The sequence below is a fragment of the Acomys minous genome (assembly GCF_964271855.1).
Source record: "Acomys minous genome assembly, chromosome: 16".
In the NCBI taxonomy this organism is placed as follows: Eukaryota; Metazoa; Chordata; class Mammalia; order Rodentia; family Muridae; genus Acomys; species Acomys minous.
This window is the reverse complement of record NC_140498.1, coordinates 98,381,518-98,399,367: the sequence shown is the minus strand read 5'-3', so window position 1 is coordinate 98,399,367 and position 17,850 is coordinate 98,381,518. Positions and strand designations below refer to the sequence as shown.

Sequence of the window (17,850 nt, the reverse complement as noted above, 5' to 3'; positions counted from 1 at the left end):
TTTACATTCCTATTTGTTTATTATCGTTGTATTTGACAACAGCCAATTCTGTGGTCATTACTTGTGATCAGAAAGGGCTCACAATGGAGATTTAATGTCTTATATGAAAAGAAAATATCTGTACTTTATTTAGATTCTCTTTTTTTCCTATATAGTCACTAGACTGGTATGTTATTATCTGGCTAAGTTCGATTTAAATAAGATATGAAGTTACATAAAAATCTAACTAAAGAGACTTGGGATGTAGCTCAGTTGGTAGATGCTTGTCTAAAATGTATGAAACTCACCAGTGGATGGTGCGTGCCTGTAATTATAGCGTTCGGAAGATAAAGGCCTTAAGGTCAGGGTGATTCTTGGCTACGTAAGTGTGAGGCCTGTCTGGGACACAAGAGACCCTGTCTTCAAAACAACAACAACAACAAAACTTGTTAAAAATTGAGCTAATGTGCTTTCACTTTTAAAGAGAGAAACATTTAATACAGAGTTCTAACCCTGAGTTCTATACGAACCTAAAATTACTAGGTTCATATGTGGAAATGCATGATCTGAGGTTACAAGATGAGGTTACAGGAAGAAGATTGTTGCCTTTGTAAGTTTATGGGTTAGGTTCGATTAATTAGAAATGGTATAAAAGTGGTGATTAGTTGCCCTGTGTTATTTTCTAAACACTAAACTCTATTAGCAAACAATTAACTATATAGTGGTTTTATTCAAAAGTAGATTGGAGTTTAAAAAAGAGCCTAACTGAGTTGGGTATGGTAGGTAATGCCTGCCTATAATCCTGGCCCTTGGGAGATATAGCAGAAAGATTGTGATGCCAAGGCCACTCTGGACTAAATAGCACAAGACTCTGTCTTAAAAAGAAAAGAAAAGAAAGCTTCTTAACCAAACTTCTGTCTTCATTTGTTCTTGTTGTTTTTTTTTTTTATCCATCAGGGAGCTTTCATTCCAGGCCCACCATTTTTATTTGGAGCATGTATAGTTCTTATGTCTTTTTTTGTTGCCTTGTTCATCCCCGAATACCATAAAACAAGTGGAGTTCAAAAACACAACAGCATCAGTGGCAGCCTGAGCACACCACCTGAACGGGGCAGCGATGAGGACATCGAGCCGTTACTGCGGGACAGCAGCATCTGGGACCTCTCCTTTGAGGAGCCTGGAAACCAGAGCACTGAGCTGTAACCCAGCAGTAAGGAAGGTTCTGGGGACACCACGCCGTCTCTGAGAGCCGTGGAGGAAGCTGCACCACGTGGAGACTTCATGGTGCTGGAGGGGCGATGCTAGCAGCATCCTTTGGGCCAAGTTTAATGAGTGACTTTTCTCATGCCTCTGCCCTTCACTCTTCTGCCTCTTTTGTTCTTTTACTCCCATACGCTTCCCCTTTTTTTTATTTTAGGAAAGATTGAAAATGCTTTGCTGAAAATAATATGAAACTTTCAAGGGTATCTAGAATCTAGACTATAAAACTTTAATAGAAAAAATCATGTCTGTGGTAGGAAAGGCTGTTCCTTCAGTAATTATGTCCTTTTTGTTAGAAGGTGGGGGGCGATAGGGTTACCTGCCTCTTCATTCTCTTTCTGTGGATTATTCCCTCTGAGTCTGCAAATGTTGATAAGTGGCCGTTCTTAAGAGTCACTTGGTATCAGGGATCTACTGACTTTGTCCAAAGGTCGCATGAAAACCTAGTTTTGCTTTCCCTTTATTTTCTCTACTTCTTAAGCTTCTTGAAAATGGACATTAATAATGTTGATCAATGATCACCTTATCAGATAAAGGAAATCTTTTTTATAAAGTTTAAATTATGTTGAACAAGCAGCTCAGATTCTTGGACTTTGTGTCCTAATTGAGGCTAGCCTTAGCAACATACTAAGATCCTGTCTCAAAGCAAAACAACCAACCCTGAAGCATTCTAGTGGCGACAAGGAAATTGGAGTATACTTGAAGAGAAGTGTTTTGTTTTGTTTTAAAAATTTGAACATCCCTAAAAGAGGGTGAGAGTAACAGATAGCAGTGGACTTTATTTCTGAGTTCGTGTTCATTATGTGCTTCTTCCTGTATCTTATGTCCTCCTTCTGTTTTCCTTACCATACTCCTGCCTTAACTGTTAATGTAGAATGTGTTTATTCTTGACTAATCTGTCTCTCAGTCTGTTTTTCTGACTTTAGAATCTTATAGGAATGCCCACATCAAATTCCTTTCTAAAATATGAGGGTTAGTGAAGCTCTGTTTCATGATAAGTGTCTTGCTAATTTTTGAGATGTTTTATGGACAAAGAAAACTACAGATTTTATATTTTGCTGCATAGTAAATGGACCGTTAACTTGGGTCTCTCTTTAACAAAGCACTCCTTTGAATGTTTTATAGGTATGAAAACATGTAGATATTTGTTAAGGATTTTAATTTTTTTTTGAAGGGGGTGCTGTGTAAATCTTGTATTTATAGATAATGAAGGTATTGACAGAAAAATATATACAACTTTTATAAAGGATCATGTACTGACTGAATACATTTAAAGGAAAATATATTTTGAAGCCTGTTCTGCCATGAACAGATATAACATATCTTTTTACTATGCTGTTGGTTTTTAGGTTAAGCTTCCTAATGCATAATAAATTTTCAATGGATACCTATGTCTTAAAAACAAATTCTATTATTACTCTTTTTTTTGGTAATCCTTCAGCTAACTTAAAAATGGGTTTAAAAATGGCTTTAACAGTTTCTTAAAAATCTCCCATCAAGCATGTCATATTTATAAGAACATGAGCAGTGCTGCCGTGGGTCTGGAAATACCTCTTCATGTTCCTGATAGCTTACAGGTACAAAAATAAACAAATAAAACAACAACAAAACCAGGGCTGGAGGGAATGCTTGCTGCTCTTGCTAAGGAAGGAGCTCAATGCCCAGCGACCAGGGCTCACACTGGGAGGCTCAGGCACTGCAACCCGGGAGATCTGACGCCTTCAGACATTCCTACTGTTGCCCAATATACATTACTATGTTTCTAGAAATATCCTGTCACTTTATAGAAACTGTAGACGTTAGGGGCTTCTGGAGACTTCCACCCAAGGCCACTATGCCAGATGTACTGCTGGTGTCAGACCCTGCTGGATAACACCTGTCTTACTCAGGGTATCTATTGCTGCAATGGAAAACCGTGACCAAAAAACAAGCTGGGGAGGAAAAGGTTTATTTGGCTTACAGTTTCCCACCACTGTTCATCACTGAAGGACATCAGGACAGGAATTCAAATGGAGCAGAAAGTGATGAAGAGGCCATGGAGGGGTGCTGCTTACTGGTTTGCTTCTCATGACTTAGTCAGCTTGCTTTCTTACAGAACCTGGGATCAACAGCCAAAGGAGGGCACCACTTACAATGGGCTCAGCCTCCCCATCAACCTCTAATTAAGGAAACACACTGCAGGCCTACAGCCCAGTCTGACGGAGGCGTTGTCTCAGTTGAGGTTCCCTCCTCTCAGGTGACTTCAGCTTGTGTCAGGTTGACAGAAAACTACCCACAACACGACACACAAACACATTGCTGTTAACTGTTTAACCATTTTTCCTTTCTCACTCACTCCCAAGATCTCACATTAAAAATATAAATTAAAAATCCCACAGTCTTTATAAATTCAAACACATTAAAAGTTCAGTCTCTAAAACAGGCAATCTCTTAAAGTCCAGTCATTTAAAAATTCAGTCTTTCAGCTGTGGACTCCTATAAAATCACAACTAAATACTTTCTTGAGGGAAGAACCAGGGTACAATCATAACCAAATAAAAACCAAACTCCAAAAATGTAAATAACTCAATGCCCAGTGTCTGGGGTTCATTCAGGATATTTGGGCTCCACTAAGGGGCTCCACCCTCTGCGGCACACACAGCGTCTCCTCTAAGCTCCAGCTGGCTCCACTCTGCTGCTGCTGTTAATGGTGGTCATCCCGTTGGACTGACAGACCAAAGTAACTCCATTTTGCTTAAAACTTGCATTTCTGCATCTGGTTGACCTACTCCAGAACTCTGGATCAGGAAAAACCCATAGAAGATACACTTGGCACAGAGATATAGAGTAACCAATCAGCTGGAAAACAGGAAAGTACTGAAAGTCCGGACGTTGCCCCCGATCTCCCAGAAAGTTATTCCTTAGAAGTTAATCGTCTGTGGTTTGGCACTGGACTTGTACCAGACTAGTACCAATCAGTTTAACGGGCAATATTCCTCCACAAGTGTCATCCAATCATACACTATAAAACCCATTTATCTAAAACCTATAAAAGCCACACACTTTCTAAGCTCGGGGCTCCCGTCACAATCCGCTGCACTGGTGAGGGAGGGAGTCCCTGCCCGGGCTTCAATAAATAGCCCCCATGCACTTGCATCGGAAGTGGCTCCCGAGTGTGGTCTTTGGGAACCCTGAGATCTGGACCGAACAGGACTAGTGCCTCCAAAATAATGGGGTCTTCTGCTGCAAATCCTTTTATTTATACCGTTTCATCGTCTACACTGTTAAGTAGGAAAAGGTTATTTTAGTCAATCTTATTTACTCAGTTTTGTTCCTCCAAGAGTGTATCCATACTCTCCCCTGTCTTTAAACTACATTTTTAGAGAGCTCTAAGTGTACTGTAGAAAGAGGCTTTGAGTCTGTTACCAGTTCTCCTGGCCAGTCGGAGTCTGTCAACTATTTCTACGTTCTCCCTGTTCCGGTTATTCTATCTCAGTTTGCTTAGGGGTGGAGACCCCAAGAAGGTTCCTGGAGTCGCCCTCATTCAGAAATTCCTAGCTTTGTGCTTATCTGCACTTACCACCAGAGGAAAAGGAAGACTTCCAAATAGGCCCAAATAGTTATTTCTCTAAAAGCAGAACAGACAGTAAGTTTAAGACTTAGATCCCTGGGTTAGGTAGGGGTCGGCATGCGTTTCAGGCCCTGGGCATGCAGCCTCAGTCTCTGCAGTTTATATGTGTATTGATCTTGTTGGTACAGAGGGCCTAGTGTTCTTGGTGTTTCCTCCCCGAGCCCTGAGGAGAAGGATTTGATGGTAATCTCCTCTTAGGGCTGAGTGCTCCAAGGTCTTTTTAACTCTGTGAGTAATGTCTGCTGTGGGTCTCTGTCTCTGTTCCCATCTGCTGCAGGAGGAAGCTTCTCTGATGATGGCTGAGCAGAGCACTGATATTCCCTGGCTGGAGTTTATTATTGAGTGTGTGTTCATACTGAGGAGGGGATTTATTAAACTGGCTTCAGGATGTGGTCTGAATGTTCCAGTAATGGCTGTCTTGCAGTGGAGGGGATGAAAGCGGGTGGTTGTTCAGTCCTTGAGTCTGGATGTCTCAGCAGACACATCTGGTGCTGTAGTCCCCGAGTATTCTTGGAGAGCTGCTGGCCTTCTGTGTATGTTGGAACCCTACCGACAACAGTAACAGGATAGATGAACTTGCCAGCATGAGTGAGACTAAATGGGCAAGAAGCAAAGACTCCTTCTTGTCCTTTTATATGGGCTGCCACCAGAAGATGAGACCAACATTTAGGGTGTCCTTTCCTGCTTCAAATACTCTCATTAAGGAGAGCCATTCCTTGCTGGGTGGTGGTGGTGGTGGTGTAAGCCTTTAATCCCATCACTCAGGAGGCAGAGGCAAACAGGTCTCTGAGTTCAAGGCCATCCTGGTTTGCAGAGCAAGTTTCAGTATGGCCAGGGCTACACAGAGAAACCTTGTCTCAAAAAATAAAATAAGAAAATATAAAATTAAAAAACCACAAAAACAAAAAACCCAAAAGGAAAGCCCTCACAGGAGTGTCCAGCAGCTTGGGTTTTACTTGGTTCTGGATGTGGTCAAATAACAACCGAAACTGTATCACAAATCAATACCAACCAAGGTATGTGGGGCATTCAGGGGAGTCCAGTGTTGATGGCCTAACTCCTGTCAGTGTATAGTAGAGGACCAAGGGGAGCTAAGCAGGAGTGATACTGAGCAGTGTATTCAGGATGACATGTGGGAGAGGCTTCACACCACTACCAGGGCCCAGGGCCTCCTGGACACCCCAGTCAGCATACCAAAAGCACTGTTTGGGCCCAGGCCTTGGATACCTACCCCTCACACCACCAAAATATACTACTAGTATTGTTCGGTCCTTGCTTTAAAAGCCACTCATATGGGTGGCCCACATACAATGATAGGAATCGAGCCATGCTGAGACACACCTGCCCTTCATTACTCAGTAATTTTTCTTCACAGTGGTGGCAAGCATCTGACTGTCAAAGACATACTCCATTCTTTTTCCCACACGTAATCTAAATTTATTTGAGAACCTCACATCTCACATTCACGTCAGCCTTCGTCACTCAGGCATAAACTTCAGACTATAGGAACTGCTATTTGCCATGGCCTTGGGGGAAGGGGATAGAATGTGGAGGAATTGCCTGGGAAACTAAGTCTCATCTCATTCCTACAGTTTGACAGCTAGAATTTATCCTTTTCATAACTTTATTTTCCTGATAGCTAATTACATTTTTCTAATGTGAGAATCTTTTCATTGCCTTTCTTCCTTGAATTAACTCTCTGTGTGTCAGTGCAAGGGAAGCCCTGGTAACTTGCTTCCCCCTCATTTCCCTACATCCCTACCCTGAATTGCCTTTTCGTATTATTTCCTATCTTCCATGCTTGGACTCCCTGCTTCTTACTCATCAATGTTCAGGAATTTTCCATTGCATTCTTGCTGGCTACACTAAATGTGAGTTAGAGGCAGAGAATGGCAGAAATTAGAGCCAGAGTCACCGTGGTCTTGGAGGAGCCTGCGTTGGGTGTGAGTGGGTAGGAAGGGCTTGGGGGAGGGGAGGGGCTGTCTCAATAACTGACCCAGCTGGGGTCAGGCCTGGGTCAGGGAGAGGTCAGGACCACAGGTCCTGGCATCTGGGATGGGCACTGTGGCGGTGAGGAACCCCTGTGGGCCCAGCCTTCTCTGGCCTCTACTGTTACTGCTGTCCCAGAGCCCTAAAGCCGGCCCTGTCCCAAAGCTTGGTGTCCCCAGTACCTCAGAGGTTCCAGAAGTAGCACCAGGGAGACCAGGGCCACAGCGAGGCTGGGAACCGTTGGCCAGCAGGCACCAGGATTCTGTGAGCAGAGAAGGTCCGTTTGAAAGGTAGTGAGCGGGTGATGGGTGGAGGCCAGAAAGGCCAGGGAAGGCACCGGAAGTGGTTCTCCTCCTCAGGTGGTCCCAAAGAAAATACCAGCCAAAGAGGGGTTAGGCTTCCTTCCCCTCTCGGACTGACTCTTTACACCCTAGAGCCTGGTGCAGTGCTGTGGGACTAAAAAGGTGTCCAGGGCTGACCCAGTGGTGGTAGTAGAGAGCGTGGGATTACTGGGGGTGGGGACAAAGCTCTCCGAGGCTTGGGGTGTCCATTCTTGGGAGAAAGTAAGTACAACCTGCCAAGATCTGGGCCCAGGAACCCCCTTCCAGGTGAATCTTAGAAACAAAGTTGTCAATGTTGGCCCCACCCAGTGTCCTTTTAGAAATGTAAAGCTACTTTCCTAGGCCACCCAATCAGCACCATGGAGCCCTGCCAGTAAGTCTCTCTCCCTGGGATACTGGGCTGACTCAAGTTGGGACAGACAGTGGAGAAGCCATGGCCTTGAGCAACTAACATCAGGTCCTGTGAGACTTCTTTGATCTGAGAAGTAAGCACAGAGCTGTTAGTTGAGGGCAGGAAGTCATCAGGGTTTCTCTTCTGTCCACTTAAGGATGGGCTGCTGTGGCTACTCTTTTACTTACACATCCCATCTTCCCAGACTCCTGGGCTCTTTGTTTCCATGAACTGTCAGCTGAACTTTTCATGTCCAAGGTGGTGGCCAGTGAAAGCAGAGACCAGGGTGGCCCAAAGTCAATTGCATAAATCACTGTCTTTTGTCATGGTCTTCCAATCTGTGAAGTGGAGGAGGAGCTTCCTTCGGGTGTTAGATTGTGTCCACCCCATCCCCAACCCCACCCCCAGCCCCCAGCCGTGTCGCTAACATTTTACGTGGGGTGTCTCCACAGTTTGTGGGAAGCCAAAGATGGTTGGGAAGGTGTTTGGTGGCCAGGACACATTGGCTGGCCAGTGGCCATGGCAGGCCAGTCTGCTGTACCGGGGCTTGCATCTCTGTGGAGCTGTCCTCATCGACTCCCACTGGCTGCTTTCCACAGCCCACTGCTTTCGGAAGTGAGTTTACTTTATCTGGAGCCCCCAGAGAGAGGTTGGGTGGTGAGAAACATGGCATCAGAGGAGAAAGGAGGCAACATAGCTTTCTCCCCTGAGCTTTTTTATAGAGCAGATCGCTTCTACCAAAGACACATTAGTCCTTCCTTGAGCACAATGCTCTCTACCTGGCTTGTCCCCATGTGCTGTCAGAACTTCCTTCATCTGCCCAGGTCCTATTATCTTTCATTCTCAGCCCCTATAGGGATCTCTCTACTCCCTCTCTGTGTCTGCCAACTAACACAGATATTTCCCAAAATGATTGGCCATGCTTCGTTGTCTGCCTGCAGACCTCAGCATATTTCATTGTCCCTTACTCTCCAGTGAGCCAGATTCTAAGCAAAGAGCACATAGGACCAGCAGCCAGTTTATAAAACAGAGTCTTAAGGGAAAAACCATGGTAATGTTTATGCCATATAAGCCTGTATGGATGGGAAGTGACCTGAACAAGTGACATGGATAGTCAAGAGTCTTAATTCTTCCGGCTCTCTGGAATCTGACTGAGGGTCTAGCTGCTGATCAGACATGGAGGAACCTAGAAGGGATGGATGCTCTACAGTCCCGTGTGGAGGAATGTCTTGAGTGGATGTAACAACAGTCAATAAAGCACTGTTTAGCCAATCACCTGGGCAGAAGGGCAGGAGGTGGAAGGCGGTACTTCCTGGAGAGGAACCAAGATTGACAGTTGACGGAAAGAGGGAGAAGTTTTGACAGTTGATGAGGAAGGAGAAAGAAGCGTCCTAGGATCATAGTGGCAAGTGCTTGGGATATATGTATGTTATGAGGTTTAGAGTAGTTTATGTTAGTTTATGAGTAGATTAGAATCAGTTTAGATTCTGCCCGGGGTAGTGCTTGCAGCTTTAAAGTACGAGTTAGTCTCCCTGTATCGGTTATTGGCTTCTTAGGCCAAACCGATACAGTTTACTGTAACAGTCCAGGTCAGGGAGCTGAAGCTTTGCTCACTGGTTTTGAAACTCCAGCTTAATGTGATTCTATGTTGATTCACCTGAGACCCTTTAGGAAACAGAATGTGGTAGATCCTGGATCAAGCCTGTGACAGCAATAGCTCACTCCCTGGAATCAACTTCTGTCTTAGTTACATTTCTGTTGTCATGATGATACACTATATTCAAATCAGCTCATGGTTCCCGTCCATGATCTAACACGGGGTTAGAGTATATGATCATCGTGGTAGAAAGCATGGCAGACAGGCATGGCTCCAGAGCAGTAGCTGAGGGCTTACGTTGGATATTCAGGCCCAAGGCAGGGAGAGGGGAAGTGTAACCGTAACTGAGAACTACTTGAGCTCTTAAGACCTCAGAGCCACCCTTAGTGACACACCTCCTCCAGCGAGGCAAGATCTTGTCCTTTCCAAACAGTTCCACCAATGAGGGACCAGAAGAGCCTATGGGGGCTGTTCTCATTCATCCCACCACAGCCTCTGACTGTCACAGAGGGAGAGACCAAGCTGAATGGAATCAAGGCAGAGTGGCCAGTGATAACGGTGGTTGTCTTCGGGCTTTATTGCTGTAAAGAGACACCATGACCAGCTCTTATAAAGGCTAACATTTAATGGAGGCTGGCTTGCAGTTCAGAGATTAGTCCATTGTCATCACAGGAAGCATGACAGTGTGCAGGCAGACATGGTACCATGATCTGCTTCTGAAGGCAGCCAGCAGGAGACTGGAATTCCACGCTGGGCATAGCTTGGGCTTATATCTGAGACTCCAAAGCCCGTCTCCACAGTGACACACCTTCTCCGACAAGACCACACCTCCTAATAGTGCTACTCCCCATGGGCCAAGCTTTCAAACACATGCTCCTGTGGGGCCCGAACCTACTCAAACCACCACAGTGATGATGGACTTCTTTATCTTACAGCAAATCCCAGGCCCCAGAGGACTATCAAGTCCTGTTGGGAAATACTCAGCTGTACCAGAAGACAAAGCACACCCAGAAGATGTCTGTGAGCCATATCATCAATCACCCAGACTTTGAGAAATTTCATTCCTTTGGGAGTGACATTGCAATGCTGCAGCTGCATCTGCCCGTAAACTTCACATCCTATGTTGTACCTGCCTGCCTCCCATCCAAAGACACACAGCTCCCCAACAACATGTCCTGTTGGATAACTGGTTGGGGAATGCTTTCTGAAGACAGTAAGGGAAAGAAAAGTTGGAGAGGGAGCGAGGGCAGGGAGAGGAGGGAAACGAGGTGTAAGAGGAAGAAGGAAAGAGTTGGCTCAGCTGACAGGAGAGCCAGGCTTGTTTCTGAAGTCCCTGGATATTGTCCTCTATACCTCACCTCCATAGCCGCAAACCCCTCTGAAGCTCAGGTTCTGAAGGTGGGGGATCTGTTGACATTCGCCTTCAAGAATCTGGGTTGTTTGATTATTAACGATCTTTTTATTCTAAGATTTTAATCAGTCATGGGTCTCAGGGGCCTTGATTAAGCTCAAAGGCCATATGCAGTGGTCAGCCCATTCCATGCTATCAGGTTTCCAGAACTAACAAAGCATCAGAGGTAATAACTTTTACAAGGAAAGGTTTATTTTAGCTCATCGTCTCAGAGCTTCCAGTCATTGGTCACTTGGCCCTGTTGGTTTGGACCAGTGGTGATGCAGCGCAGTGTGGTGAGGAAATGTGTGCTAGGACAATGGTGCATACGTTATGGTGGTCAGGAAGCAAAGGAAGAGGAAGACACACATGCCCAATGACCTAATTTCCTTCTACTAGGATCTATCTCTTACCAGCAGGATAGTCTATTACCAATAGTGTCACAGGCTGAGAACAGAGCCTCGAACACTTTGGCCTGAACACTATCCAAAGTGCAATACATACCATTGCCAAATATCTTGGAAGGTACTTGGGTAAAGTGGAAAGAAAATCGCGTATGGCTTTTGACCACTGAGAATGCATGATCAAATGAGGACTAGTGCAGTTCCAGAGCGTTTAACCTCAGCCGGTTCATGTCCTGTTTCACAGTCTGGCCAGCTGAAGTGATGATGGAGAACTCTTTTTTGGTTTTGTTTGCTTCTAGCACTGGGATTGGTCCCAGTGTCCTACACACTTGAAACAGGGTCTAACAGTGAGTCACTAAGAACCACATGTTTTTATTGTTTTATATTGAAAGAGGAGAAATGTATGCAGTCATACCAAGAAGTATTTATTGAAGGATTATGACTTCAGTGATATGCTTATGGAATGTCAATGAAAAAGGAATGTAGATTTGTAATTGTTTATAGGATCATGATTTGGCACATTTCTTCTCAAAAGACACACTTTGTATGTTTGGGGAAGAACATGTCTTCCTGAGGAACTTTGCTTAGCATCTTTGTTCTTGTCCACTAAATGTGCATGAGCTCTCTCTCTCTCTCTCTCTCTCTCTCTCGCTCTCTCTCTCTCTCTCTCTCTCTCTCTCTCTCTCTCTCTCTCTCTCTCTCTCTCTCTCTCTCTCTCTCTCCCCCTCAACCCCCCACCATGTCCTTGAAAGTAGAGCCCACATTTTATTTGACCAATCTAGTACCTGATTGTACTGTGCTGCTGCTATCTACTCTGGCATAGTTAACTCTCATTTCTTGACTGTGGTCTCCAAAATGGTCCCCTACTTCTGTTCTTGTGTGCTTCTGCATGTGCTATCAGCATGACCTTAAAACATAGTCATGTCCTTTCCCTTTTCAGGCCATCCCTCACCTTCTCACTTGTGCTTTAAATCTTTCTATATAATTTGCTCCCCGCCCCCAAGTCTTGGCATACTCTCTTTCTTTTTCACAGTCTCCCATCTTAATTTTACTTAATTTCATGAGCTAAAGTAGACAATCTGTACTGTCGCCTCTCCTGGTATTTCTCTGATACCAGTGAGTAATTATTTTATCTGACCTTCCCAACTAAAAATGTTTCTTTGTGTCATTTTACCTAGCGCAGAGCTAAATGATGAATAGACTGTGATACAGTCAGCACTTGGGTGAGGGAGGTGGAGCCAAGTGAGTGGGAGAAAGGAAGAAAGATGGCTGCATGCACGCTGTGCATAGAAATGTCGGTAGTTAGGAAGAGGAATGAAAAGATGGATGGATGGAAGGGTGGGTGCGGTAAATGGACAGACTGATGAGGGGAATGAAAAAAGAGTGGCTTTGTGGCGAATGGGTGGATGAAGACATAGACTGAAGGTTAGCGATGGATCGTAGAGAAGGGACAGGACTGTTCATGAAGGTGAAAGTGTCCATGCATGGTTGCTGAACAGCACTGGGCACATTGTGTTAGTGGGTTTGCCTCTTTACGCAGCCAGTATGTGATCTGTTGCTATGAGAGAGGTGAAGATGATGAGCGTGTCTGAGAAAAAGGAGGGAAGCTCATGAGAACTAGACAGAAGATGGAATCAAAGCCTAATGCTCAGCTGTCCTGTGGTGAGCATCAGTCAGAGTAGCCTGGACTTTGCCAACTAAGCCACAGTGTCCATCACTGACCTCCTCCTTATTTTCACAGCAAAACTGTTACCACCATTCTCACTCCAGGAGGGTGAGGTGGGCATCATTGGGAATGAGTTCTGTAACGCCCTGTATGGGCAAAGACCAGGCCAAAGCAGGAACTATGTGCATGAGGAAATGTTGTGTGCGGGGGGCCTCTCTACTGGAAAGTCCATCTGTCATGTGAGTAAGGCAGTCATGTGTTTTCCCCGCGCCTGTTCTATTCCCCCCCCAGAGGTAGTCCCTGTGGCGACCCCACACTTCCTGTTTCATTACCTCTACTTGTTTTATTTGGTTCGCTCCTCAGTCGTCCCCTTGAGGATACTTCTTCCTTTAGCAAATCCTAACATCATTTTTTGTTTGGTTTTCATGCTCACATGCGTACTCACACACAAACACAACACATGCTCTCACATGGACACACACACTTATAAACACAATTTTTGTTTCATGTTTTGTATTTTTTATTAAGGCATAACATATATACAAAAATGTAATGTCTAAGTAAATGGCAGTTTGCAGTGCTGGCTCAGCATGTTCCTGGTACTCATCTTCCTTTCTTGCCTCTAATATTTCACATGTTCACTGTCAAATGCTCTCTTCTGTGAGGTTTTGTTTAAGTTTCTCATTTTTTGTTGGGTTATCGGTTTCTTACAAGGGCTTTTTATTTGGTATAGACGTAAGTTCACTATTGGCCATAATGGATTCTTTGGGGGAAACGGTTCCAGAGAGGCAAAATGTCTAGTCTGGAGTGTCACAACCGGGCCCAGATGTTTGGACTTTAATGTCACTCCCATCTCTACAGGCTTCGGCCTCCTGAGCTGATGCAGTCATCTTATAGCCTGGTTTCCCCGAGGGGTTTTACTAGAGGCATTTCACGACTCCAGTCGCTCTTGGCAGTGTTCTGGAGACCCCTCCCTATTGCCTGGTGATATGTGCTATCTTCATCCAGCCAGGCAAAGGATAGTTTTTCAAGAGTCCCAAATGCATAGGTTGATAAAATATTCCAGGCCAAGGTGACCAAAAGCAGAGGAGTTGACTGGACATATGTGACAGCTCAAGGTTTACAGAGCCAGGATCTACATGTAGCGCTTAGCAGAACCAGCTTGCTTACAAGTTCCTAAACATTCCCTTCTGGACATCAGGTATGGCAAGCAAAGGGGAGGGCCATATGTTTATAGCCTGATCTCTGCCCTCACCCACCTGGTAAGCTAACATGGAAACTTCTCGCTGTTCAATCCCAGTGTCCCTCCCCTAGATTTTGCCTAATGGGGCTATGTACAGTTCTGACATGCAATTGGTATTTTTAGCCCTAAGCAGATCTCACACTAACTACTCTCTCTCCTCAGGGTGATTCTGGGGGTCCCCTCATCTGCTACCACATCAGTGCATGGGTCCTGGTAGGACTGGCCAGCTGGGGCCTGGACTGCCGGCATCCCATTTACCCCAGCGTCTTCACCAGGGTCACCTACTTCACTGACTGGATCAGCCAAGTCAAGAGACTCACTCCACTTCCAGAACCTGTATCTGTATCTCCTCACACAGAACTTCAGCCCAGGCCTCTGAGGGCTGCTGGCTCTCCAATGCCCTTCAGCATCCTCACAGCTGCACAAATCTGGTTCCTGCTGTTATTTATCCCCAGGTCCCCACAGTAGGCCCCAGGGGGAGCACCAGGTCGTTAGGCATTCTTTGCCTAGGCTTCTGCGAGCTACAGCCTCCACTCTTTAGTTTACCATCTTCCCTCTTTTCCTCAGCATCTCTGGTCATTCACTGCCACTACCCGAACAAGCCTAAAAAGCCTTCCAATAAAACCTCATCCTCCTTCAGCTCTGAGTCCACTGCCTTTGTAGCCTTATCCCCCAGGGACCAGACTTACCCTGAGTCAGCCACCAGAGCTCAAAAGGGAGAAGATGAAGCGCTCAAGGAAACTCTTCTTGAGAAAAAGGCATGGAAATGGGGGCGTGCACCGCCAGGATGCTGAGGAGTCAGGATGCACCCTGGGAAAAGAGGGAAGCTTATCTGGCCTTGCAGACTGTCCCTGCCTTAGAGAATGCCAAGTCCTTCATGGAAAGTAGAACTTTATACTGGCCTTCAAGTACAAGAGAGCAAGGACCTCTTCGTGGAGTTAGAGCCAGCAGTATTTCTAGGACTTTAGGGAAGAAGAGCCAATGCGCAGGGAACCTGGTGGACTGTGTCAAGTGATTTTGTGGGGTTGGGACAGACATGTGCCCTGTGGCTAATTGCCTCATGGATGTGCAGGGCTAGATCATTGGTGAAAAGCAGACAGAAGTGGCTCTAGTGCCTGGAAGAAAACTAAGCATTAGCCTACTGCTCAGATCTCTACCCTGAGGTAATACCCAACATCACCTCCCAGAGGCTCCACTCTCCCGGTGAACCTGGTCCCTCACGTCTGAAGCCCAGACTACACCTGTCTCTGCCTACACTTTAGTGGTCCCAACTTAATGTAACCTTGTTTGTTTAGTTGGATTTAGTAATCGAGGAAGATTTAAATTTTTAAAAAGGGGGGGGGTGGGGTTCTGAGCCAATTCTTTCTGCAGCTGTACCAGGCACAGAGTGTGTAGCCAGCAGGAATGAAGAAGCCTCACAATGCTGCCCACGCCAGCCTCCAGAGCCCTCAATAAGGAGGAGAGCTCCCACTGACCTCAGGTCCACAAGAACCAGACAGCGCTCATGAGATTTAGTGCAAATTCTTTCTAATCCTGGTGGTGTCTAAACGTCCTGGACTCTCACTGCTAGTACAAACGAACTTGTGCTCACTAGCTGCAGAGTGCCCTTGCTGCCCATGCAACAGGACTTCCATCACAAAAGGATCTTGTGGACACTTACAGCCTCAGTCCTAGGAGATGGTCTGTAAAGTGCATGTCCAGCATGAAAAAGCCAGGTTTGATCTCCAGGACTGTGTAAACACAGTATGATGATGAACAGCACCTATATAGTTCTAGGGCTTTGAAGATAGTAGGGTCAGAAATTCAAGACCATTCCCAGCTACACAGTAAGTTCCAGGTGAGCCTGGGATACATAAAAGACTCCCCTGCCTTTACCACCCACCCACCCCAAACACACACACAAGAAAGTGCCTTCTTAGTCCAGTCTTACAAGAGACTCTCCTGAGACCCTGTATCTGGCCACAACTCCACGTCTACAGCAGCCTGTACATCTGTGTAGCACTGGACTTTGCTGCTCAAGTATCTATGGAATTAAGAACAGGCCTGGTGTTGGGGTCTTGCAGCAAAGTTCACCAGGGGTCTGACTTGCCAGCTGTCAGGTTCTCCTCTTTGCTGAGGCCTCCTAAGGTCTGGGGAGGGGCTGCTAGCCTGGCAGTGGTGTGTGTGGTCCATACGTGTTTAGTCAAGGAAGCTCAAGTGGCTCAACATGTGAGTTCTTTCACTGGCCCTACAGTTACCATGACAACTCCTTAGACTAGCCTGGCATGGACTTTTAAAACCTCAAAGCCAACCCCCAGTGACACACTTCCTCTAACAAGGCCACATCTCCTAATTCTTTCAAAGAGTTCCACCCCATGGTGACTAAGCATCCTAACACTTGAACTGGACTCAACCAATTCTGACATGTTTGCCTGGCTGAAAAGTCTGACATGATGCCAGGAAGTTTTGCTTTGGGCCAGATTGTTCGTTTCAGAAACACAATTGTACTCCCTCAAATACAGTGGTTCTCAACCTGTGGGTCATGACCCCCTTGGGCATTAAATGACCTTTTCACAGAGATCACATATCAACTATTCTGTATGTCATATATTTACATTATGATTCCTAACAGTAGCAAAATTACATTTATGAAGTAGAAACGAAATAATCTTATGGCTGGGAGTTTCCACAACTCTGGTCAAAGAAATGAGAGAGACTGGTGGCAATCACTTCCACTAATACTCTTGAGTTGCTAAAAGCAGACTGGCTTAGAGCTCCATGTGTTAAATAAGGTGCTATAGAATCAGTGGTATGCTAAGGGAGAACACAGTGGGGCATGCAAGCATGAGTGGGCATGCAAGCATGGGTGGGCATGCAGGCATGAGTGGGCATGCAGGCATGAGTGGGCATGCAGGCATGGGTGGGCATGCAAGCATGGGTGGGCATGCAAGCCATGGGTGGGCATGCAAGCCATGGGTGGGCATGCAGGCATGAGTGGGCATGCAGGCACGGGTGAGCATGTAGGCACGGGTGGGCATGCAGGCACGGGTGGGCATGCAGGCACGGGTGGGCATGCAAGCATGGGTGGGCATGCAAGCATGGGTGGGCATGCAGGCATGGGAGAGCATGCAAGCCATGGGTGGGCATGCAGGCATGGGTAAGCATGCAGGCATAGGTGGGCATGCAGGCATAGGTGGGCATGCAGGCATGGGTGGGCATGCAGGCATGGGTGGGCATGCAGGCATAGGTGGGCATGCAGGCATGGGTGGGCATGCAAGCCATGGGTGGGCATGCAGGCATGGGTAAGCATGCAGGCATAGGTGGGCATGCAGGCATAGGTGGGCATGCAGGCATGGGTGGGCATGCAGGCATGGGTGGGCATGCAGGCATAGGTGGGCATGCAGGCATGGGTGGGCATGCAAGCCATGGGTGGGCATGCAAGCATGGGTGGGCATGCAGGCATGGGAGGGCATGCAGGCACGGGTGGGCATGCAAGCCATGGGTGGGCATGCAGGCATGGGTGGGCATGCAGGCATAGGTGGGCATGCAGGCATGGGTGGGCATGCAAGCCATGGGTGGGCATGCAGGCATGGATGGGCATGCAAGCATGGGTGGGCATGCAGGCATGGGTGGGCATGCAGGCATAGGTGGGCATGCAGGCATGGGTGGGCATGCAAGCCATGGATGGGCATGCAAGCATGGGTGGGCATGCAGGCATGGGAGGGCATGCAAGCCATGGGTGGGCATGCAGGCATGGGAGGGCATGCAAGCCATGGGTGGGCATGCAGGCATGAGTGGAGAAGGACATTCTATATCCTCTCAAGGTGCAGCACTGAGTATCTTTGTAATCGGAAAAGTGATTTTCACTTTGTAAGTAAAAGATCTGTGTTTCTCTACTTCCATTGGCTCCCCTGAGAGCATGTGTGACAGTATGACCATGCATGGGCTGGACCTAGGCCCCCTACACAGATGTACCCAATGGACAGCTCAGTCTTCATGTG

General features: G+C 46.5%; 2 protein-coding genes and 1 long non-coding RNA gene across 6 annotated transcripts in view; 2 read left to right on the top strand and 1 right to left on the bottom strand.

Annotated features, from left to right (window-relative positions):
• LOC311585656 (hippocampus abundant transcript-like protein 1) overlaps positions 1–2,645 on the top strand; it is a 40,302-nt gene extending 37,657 nt beyond the window's left edge. For both annotated transcript variants that reach the window (XM_084761110.1, XM_084761109.1), the window contains one exon: positions 937–2,645. In XM_084761110.1, coding sequence (XP_084617236.1) covers positions 937–1,182 — 246 coding nt within the window. In that variant the 3' untranslated portion in view covers positions 1,183–2,645. The remainder of the gene's footprint in view (positions 1–936) is intronic.
• LOC311585659 lies at positions 2,039–7,246 on the bottom strand. The gene is made up of 2 exons (XR_014775296.1): positions 7,021–7,246; positions 2,039–5,395 (listed from the first exon to the last, which is right to left on the bottom strand). It is a non-coding gene; the product is annotated as an uncharacterized lncRNA (long non-coding RNA).
• Positions 6,849–16,422, top strand: LOC311585658 (putative serine protease 47). Of its 3 annotated transcripts, none has more exons than XM_084761112.1 (5): positions 6,849–7,115; positions 8,023–8,185; positions 10,103–10,380; positions 12,703–12,866; positions 14,033–16,422. In XM_084761112.1, the coding sequence occupies exons 1-5, from the start codon at positions 6,905–6,907 to the stop codon at positions 14,336–14,338; spliced, it is 1,122 nt and encodes a 373-aa protein (XP_084617238.1). In that variant the 5' UTR covers positions 6,849–6,904; the 3' UTR covers positions 14,339–16,422. The 3 variants fall into 3 exon arrangements, with proteins under 3 accessions (XP_084617238.1, XP_084617240.1, XP_084617239.1); XM_084761114.1 differs by having other exon boundaries at positions 6,980–7,128; XM_084761113.1 differs by lacking the exon at positions 6,849–7,115 and adding an exon at positions 7,415–7,446.
• Positions 16,423–17,850: the final 1,428 nt, after the last annotated feature.

Coding starts and splice junctions, on each gene's coding strand:
- LOC311585658 (XM_084761112.1), top strand. CDS start 6,905: ATGGGCACTGTGGCGGTGAGGAACCCCTGTGGGCCCAGCCTTCTCTGG. Junction 7,116..8,022: donor GGATTCTGTGAGCAGAGAAG/GTCCGTTTGAAA, acceptor GTGTCTCCACAG/TTTGTGGGAAGCCAAAGATG. Junction 8,186..10,102: donor ACAGCCCACTGCTTTCGGAA/GTGAGTTTACTT, acceptor TTTATCTTACAG/CAAATCCCAGGCCCCAGAGG.